The 8129-nt window shown below is 39.4% G+C and overlaps 1 protein-coding gene across 2 annotated transcripts in view; it reads right to left on the bottom strand.

The window, feature by feature from the left end:
- STIM2 (stromal interaction molecule 2) overlaps positions 1-8129 on the bottom strand; it is a 245284-nt gene that overhangs the window by 12315 nt on the left and 224840 nt on the right. Inside the window, exons 8-11 of one of the 2 annotated variants that reach the window (XM_006866311.1) lie at positions 5784-5951; positions 5461-5484; positions 4914-5014; positions 4429-4667 (exon numbers count right to left, since the gene is read on the bottom strand). In XM_006866311.1, coding sequence (XP_006866373.1) covers positions 4429-4667; positions 4914-5014; positions 5461-5484; positions 5784-5951 — 532 coding nt within the window. The remainder of the gene's footprint in view (positions 1-4428; positions 4668-4913; positions 5015-5460; positions 5485-5783; positions 5952-8129) is intronic. The other variant, XM_006866310.1, reaches the window with a different exon arrangement.

Genomic DNA, 8129 nt, shown 5'->3' with positions numbered 1-8129 from the left:
TCCTGGAGGGATTCTATGATAGAACAAGCAACACTGAGAAGAAATTGGAAATATTAATGCCAGTGGATAAAACAGTAATCAGCCTCACTGGTTATCCAGGGAATACCATTTTCAGTACCTGTGCGGTACTGTTTCACATCATGCTCGGTAAAGTAGAGAGGGCCAGTGAAAAAGAGGAAGACCCTCAATGAGGTGGACTGACACACTCGACTCCAACAGAGCCACCACTGAGGACTGCACAGGCTGGGCAGTGTCACATTCTGTTGGACACAGGGTCACCATGCAGTAGTAGCAGACTTGACAGAACCTAGCTACAACAACAACCATTTCATACCCTATTAAAATTGCAAACTAAACATAGCAGCTCATTACAAATATTAGTGAGAAAGCAGGCAAACAGGCACCCTTATATAAAAAAAGTGGGTGTGCAAACTGATGCAACCAACTGGAAAGCACCTTGGCAGCTGCGGCAGCGGTGGTGGTGTGCCTTGAAGATGGTTTCAACTCATAGAGACCCTGTATAGGGTTTCTGAAGCTGTAAATCTTTAAGGGAGCAGAAAGCCTCATCTTTCTTCAGCAGAATCGCTGGTAGTTTCAAACTGCTGACCTTGAGGTTAGCAACCCGACTTGTCACTTCTACACTAAAAGCTGAAGAACTGCCTTCTCAAGGACCAAGAGATCCTTTTTAGAGGTCCACTCAAACATTCTCAGAATTATGCACAAGGAAATATATAGATGAAGATGTTTTTTGCTGTGTGGTTTATAAGAAAAAAAAACAAACATAAATACCTTATCTCAGTAGAAGAATAGATAAATAAACTGCAGTTTATGAAAACAATTGCCGAGTTACACTCTGGTTGTAGAATTTATTTTAATCAACTTTTAGATAAGATGAATACAATATTTTTTGAGATAATCTCCTTGCTTTTTAATACACTTTGTCCATCTGTCAACAAGCTTTCATATTCCCTTATTAAAAAATGTTTTAGGCTGAGCTGCAAGCCACTAACGTACTGCTGTCGCTGTCTTCACATCTTCATCAGAGGTGAATCTTTGTCCTTGAAGGGCTGCTTTCAGGGGACCACACAGGTGAAAGTCCAATGGAGCAAGATCAGGACTACAGATAGGATGCTTTAATACTTCAAAAGGAAGTTTTAACAGAGCGTCACCGTGTGGACAGAGGTGTGTGGACATGCACTGTCGTGCTAGATCACAGTATGAACTGCAGTCCTCTACATTTAATCTCAAATTTAGGCTTCAGCTCTTAGGTGAGCATCTCACTGTGGGAGTCACTGATGATTGTTAAACCTTTTTCCTGATAGTGTTCCAATACTAGCTGCCCTTGAGGATCCCAGAAAACTGTAAGCACCAATTTTCCAACTGATGTTTGACTTTTGAACTTATTCTTGGTTGATGATTGAGGCTGTTTCCATTCTGTACGCTGCCGTTCACTCTCAGACTCGTAGTGATGAATTCGTATCTTGTCACCAGTAATGATTTTTCAAAAAAAAACTTTTACTTTCCTTTGAGTATTGGTCCAAATTCTGTCTGCAAATGTCTAAACATTTCTTTCTATGCTCTTCCATGAGTTGTTTTGGTACCCATCTCACACAAACTTTTCGAAACCCAAGTCTGTTGTGGATTATTTCACAGGCAGAACCACGGCTGGTTTGCAAAGGATTTTCCACATCATCCACTGTCACTTGCCTATTCAACAGAATCACTTCATGCGCACACTCAGTGTTGTCACCAGCTGTGGAAATGGATGGATGTTTTAATATAACCAGAGTGCAGATAATTTTGACTCACCCTTGTACTCTGGAATGGTACAGGACAACTTCAGTTGTATGAGTAATGGTTTATTATTTTCAGTAATTTTATGTACATCTAATAAGAAAAAGTTTAAATGAATTGGTACTGCATTTCCATCAGAATATTTATCCATTGCCATTGAGTCCATTTTTACTCACAGTGACCCTCAGTAACAAGGTAGAACTGCCCCATAGAGTTTGCTCTGTTACAATATTTCCAGGAGTAGACTGTCAAATTATTCTCCCATGGGGTGGTTGGTGGGCTTGAACCCTTTGGTTAGCATCTAAAAGATTAACTATTATACCAGGACTCCCTAAAAAAAATTAGTAATGCTGAAAAAGTATTAAGAAGACAAGTATCAACTGTTCTCTTATTGTCCTATTGTCTCCTATGGTATTTAAATGTAGACAATATCATTCAGTATCTAGTTTCATAATATTTTACTTTGCTCTTAACATACCAAAGTATATTTCCTCATTAGTTCAAAGTAGTGAACGTTACACATATCCATAGTGAAAATTGTAAAATATCTTGGCGGTGGTGGGTGTATAATGAAGAGCCTTTATTCTACCTGAGGTCCTAGTCCTACTGCCAAGAGTTACTGGTGGTGGTGGTTATGTGCCGTGGAGTCGGTTCCGACTCATAGCGACCCTGTACAAGGTCTCCAAGGCTGTACATCTTTATGGGAGCAGAAAGCCTCATCTTTCTCCCGTGGAACGGCTGGTAGTTTCGAACTGCTGACCTTGAGGTTCGCAGCCCGATTCGTAACCCCTGTACTAGCTTTCAGAAATTGTGTTTTTTAACTAAGGTGGGAAATAGACAAGCACCACTGGGTGGAGACAGAGCGCTTCAATTTCAAACTCAGCCGGAGTTAGTTTTCAGACAATAAATCTGATCATAGCATTTCTACACTGAAATTGAAATAAACGCTTGTACATTTTACAGTTCATGTTTCAAATTGTTCTGTATAAAACAATCACAACTAAAGGTTAATTATCTTTCCAAATTTAAAATAGGTATATGCTAATGAACATTCAGATTATCTTGGCTCAAAAAAGTGCTTCTTAAAAAAAAAAAAAAAAAAAAACCACCAAGAAATCTAGGTAATTTCGGGAATGCACCTTTATGCATAATTCTATTACTGGATTTTATGGACCCTAAAAATGAACTGTACTTTTAAAAGCTGTGATTTTTAAAAAAAAGGCACATGCTAATGAATCAGTGTGCCCTTTGCCCTTTGGCAAGCTGAGGGTGTAGAATTCAAATAAGCGACAAGTGACAATAAACAAACTGCAGAGCAGGTCAAGATCTAGACAGAACATGTCAGTGTGAAGCAAGAGAAATGAGAGCAGCTCCAGAGTGGTAGTGTTTGCTGCAATGACAACTGGTTCAGTCCTCACTCTTCCTGTAAGAGCTTCATGTTTCCTCAATCTGCTTGCAAGATCTTTCTGTCATTAAACCAGAGTTAAACCACAGACCTGCAGCTCGTCAGTTTCATTTCACAAAACTACTTTTAAAGTTAGAACTGTCTTTAAATCATAATTTCAGGAAAGCTGTAACAATTGCACATACACAAAAACTCCCATGTGGAAAAGCTCATGTATCATAATTTTATCTCAAAAACTAAAAATCCCACGCAAATTTACAAGCAGTTTGTGGATGAACTCTACTCTTGGGAATTTTGCTCTAAAAGCCTCAAAAAGGTCACAAAGAATGGGAAACTTTATCAGTCAGACAATAATTAGGATTAAAAGGTTTTCATTGATTTTTAATACAAGATAGACACAATTTGAAATTCAAAATTCTCTTTAACTTTGCAAAAAGGCCAAGCTAAAATAAATAAATTCCCTACTGGAAATTATTCTGAACTAAACAAACACTTTGGAAGTATAACATAATACAGCAATATAACAAAAACTGTATATTAAAAAAAACAGGTTTTGGAGGAGCAACAAAAAGACATGTTTTTCTGAACATGTATTATTGTTAGGTGCCACTGAGTCGGTTCCAGATACATGGTGGCCCTATGGACAACAGAACGCAACACCTCCCGGTCCAGCACCACTCTCACAATCTTCCCTACGCTTGGCCCGTTTTTTTAAAGGCAATTCTGTTTAAAGGCAAATGGACCAATCAATGGACTTGAGCACTGTAAAGATGACACCGGACTAAGCAACTTTTCTATGTGGATGGCTCAGTTGGAGCTGACTCACAGCAAGTGACGACAACAACAAACATCCTCTGTATTCCAAGTGACTATGACTCAGGACAGCCACTTGTGTGCAGAATAGAACTGCTCCATAGGGTTTTTAACGTTGTAACCTTTCGGAAGCAGACTGCTAGGCCTGTCTTCAGGTGGGTTTGAACTGCCAACATTTCAACTATTAGTTAAGTACTTACCTGTCTGTGCTACGTGGACTAACTACAGATCTTCATACAAAATCACATAGGTATTTGTAAATAATATATATTGGTAAACACCAGCACTTGAATTAAAAATAAAAAAAATGAGAATGAAGGATAAACATGTTATCATAGATTTCCAAGTCAATGATTCATAAAAGGACATGGTAAAAGTGATACCAACTCTCTTGGCTGAACTCCCTCCCCACTTACCGGGAAACTGTGACACTATTGGGGGTGTATCTTCGTCTAAGTCATCAACTCCTCCAGCAATTGGGTAGGGTGGAATGGAGACCCTGGGCATCACCACCCAGCTGTGATCAGAGTAAAGGGAAGAGGTCAGGCTGGGGAGCCCCGAGTTGTGGGCTATCTGGAATCCACAGATCTTCTCAATCTGCTGCCAGCGAAAAAGTCGTTCTCGTAAACAAGTTGTCAATTCGGAGAGCGCTTTCCTGGAAAATCCAATCAAGAAGTTACTTGCTGTTATCCAGGACTGTTTACTATGGCACTACAAAACAACAAACAATCTCATGTACATACCAGGGCAGTTCTCTAACTTCAAGAAGAATTACCCACTGCTAGAATTTAAATATGTACTTTTATAAGGTCAAATAACAAATGAATATGCAAACAGTCTATAATTTATTCATTTCAACACAGTATAGCAAATAAACAGAAAGCTACAATAACATTCTTACTTTGCTTCCAGAATTTTGTGGTCCACCTCATCTAGGGAGGAACTATGTGCGACATGCAGGGTCCCAAAGACGGTGCTTCTCTTCTTTTTAATTTTCTCAGCCTAGAAACCCAAGGGGAGAAAAATAAATCCAAAACCTAGTCTGGAAAAAACAAAACAACACACACATACTAATGAAGTTTATTTTGTTTGGAATGCATTAATATACATAAAACCAATGGAGAATTATTAGCCAAGACACAGCCCTGCTTTTCGAAGAAGAAAGCAGATGGAGGGAAGGGGAAGCATGCTCTCCTAAGTGAATCGAGGAAAACTCAAAAACTTGGTTTGAAATTCTTTCTCCTATATATATATATGGCTGAGAAAAGACCTGAGTCTTCTTAAAACTAACAGAGGAACATGAACTAGATTATACTGCAATGAAGATGTTAGTGAAGTGAACTGAACTTTATTTATTTATTTTTTGATGGCTAGAAATCAGATTAAGACTTCATTTTACTTCACACAATTTAATAAGTGTCAGACATTAATTTCTAATAACTACTAACCTGAATCAGATAGGAAGCGGCGACCTAGAGGAGAAAAGCTCCGTATAAAACATTTATAATAATGAGAATCGTCATGACTTTTTTTTTAATGACGCCAAGGCCATTTTGAAAGTATATACTTCTCGAAATAAAGTAATCTCACTTATACCAATAACTCCCAGAGTCAATCTATACAATACCAATTTAAGGGGGGAAATGTGCAATCAGAAAACTGGTATTCAGATCTTTGTATCCCAGTTGGCACTATGAACCCTCCTCGAGAACAACAGCCTAACTAAGAGACAAACTTAGTGACTTTAGAAACATAGTAGATTAAAAAGTACCTCATCCTTAGCAATAGCTAACTGCATTTCTGCATTCTGCCTTTTAATATTGTAGTACTGTACTTCCACTTCATGTGTTAGTTGAAGCCATTTTTGAAGTGCATCTGGAACAGACCAACTGCTTCTGAGTTCAAATTCTTTCTCAGCTTTTTTCAGAGCCATGCGAACCTGAAAGTAAAAAACAAACACAATCAGAAGACATAAATAAAATATAATTTTGTACTACCAAAATTAAAATAAACGGCAATTTTAATAATGCTCTTTTTAAATCTCTCTTAAATCTTGAAGTTAAAATACAATTAACTATACAAACTTTCAAGAGGGAGCCTAGTTCCAGCGGGGGCGGGAGAAGGTAGACTCTTCACTGAGTGATTTCCAATCTGTTGGGACCGGGCTGATGAATGGAGATGGGGATAAGATTCTTGTGGTACAACAGTGAATAATTGTTATCAGGACTGACTGTGAGGGTCTCAAATGTAAAGGTTTTGCAGTCCAGAAGCAGAGGTCCCTGGGACCATCAAGGGAGAAGAGAGGAGTACGGGACCCTATCCAGAGAGGCAGTGACTCCTGAAATGGAGGCAAAGACAATGAAGTGGAGGTATGCAACAGCTGGGGACTCAGACTAAGGGAAGGAGAGGGACTGTGTGCTGATGGCCGGTGGGGTTGCAGACTTGCGGGGTATACCCGTTGATTGTTTGATGATATATGGAGGGAATAGTAATCATTGCAATGAAACGATATATAATAGATGAATGTAAAGCTGGTGTTCTCCCATGTAAACTATCATATAATTCACAATAAAAACTTACAAAAAAAAAAAACAAACCCCAAAACACAATAGCTAGCTAATTTTAGGAGTCCTAGTGTGGCACTGTGAGCTAATGAATCAGACTGCAAAGTCATCTGAACTGCAAGGTTCGTGGTTCAAGCTCTCCAGCTGCTCCTTGGAAACCCTATACCACAAGTTCGCTATGGGTTGGAATCGACTCAATGGCACTTAACATCTAATATTAAAACTAAAGCTGAAGTATTAAGTACATCTTAAATCCACTCAGCAAAGTTGTGACTCTGACGTACACTTTGGAGTGGAAATATTTAGATTGTCTATTTCATAATAGTTAGGATCACTGATCACACTTTGCTCATACGGAACGGATATTTGTTCATGGAAGAGGAAAGAAAAAAAGTTTCAGAACTAGGATACCTGTCTTAGTTCTTCTTCCAGTGTTCCCGATAACTTACTGCAAACTCCTAAATAATAGGGTGGTAGTGGTGGTGTGCCATGGAGTCGGTTCCGACTCATAGGGACTGTGTATAAGGTTTCCGAGGCTGTAAATCTTTAGGCGGAGCAGAAAGCCTCATCTTTCTCCCACGGAACAGCTGGTAGTTTCGAACTGCTGACCTTGTGATTAGCAGCCCAACTCATAACCACTACGCTACCAGAGCTCTGTCCTTAACAACACACGGGGTTTTGCTAAGTAATTATATAGCCTTTTATTAGCTTTCTAGATAACCTTTGAAGTCAGTTGTTTTTTTTACAAGTATATCTGTTCTTCCGGTATGCTTTACTTCCTCTATTTAATTCACTGCCTCCTGGTATGGCATTTGCAGGATAAGCACTAGACCGCCAACCACAAGGTAGGAGGTTCAAATCCACCAGCCACTCCTCAGAAACACTATACAGGGTTCATTATGAGTCAGAAAGGCGCTTAACAACAATACCAATAACATACCAATAAATAGACAGTTAAGCATTTGGAGACCACATAAAAACTTTAAGGAAATAGATTCTGGGCATATTGTTTACTTGAATTTTCTATGAGTGACTACATATAACCTTCGGCATAAAGAGGTCAACGTGTTTCTTCTTGTTATGTGCCATCGAGTTGGTACCGACTCATAGCGACCCTATGTGAATGAAACACTGCCTGGTCCTGGGCCAACCTCACAATTGTTGCCACACTTGAGCCCATAGATGCTGCCACTTTGCCAATCCATCTCGCTGGGGGGTCTTTTTCTCTGACCCTCCACCTTGCCAAACACGATATCCTTCTCCAGCGACTGGTGCCTCCTAACAATATGTCCGAAGTATGAGAGACGAAGTTTGGCCATCCTGGCCTCCAAAGGCTGCACTTCTTCTAACACAGATCTATTGGTTCTTTTGGCAGCCCATGGCACTTTCAATATTCTCCTCCAACACCATAATTCAAAGGCATCAATTCATCTACGGTCTTCCTTATTCACTGTCCAGCTTTCACAAGCATAGGAGATTATTGAAATACCATGGCTTGGGTCAGGTGCACCTTAGTCTTCAAACTGACATCTTTGCTCTTCAACACTTGAAAA

This window comes from Chrysochloris asiatica, unplaced genomic scaffold, assembly GCF_000296735.1.
Source record: "Chrysochloris asiatica unplaced genomic scaffold, ChrAsi1.0 scaffold00089, whole genome shotgun sequence".
NCBI lineage: Eukaryota > Metazoa > Chordata > Mammalia > Afrosoricida > Chrysochloridae > Chrysochloris > Chrysochloris asiatica.
The sequence above is the reverse complement of the archived record's forward strand: the minus strand, read 5'-3'. Positions and strand labels throughout refer to the sequence as shown.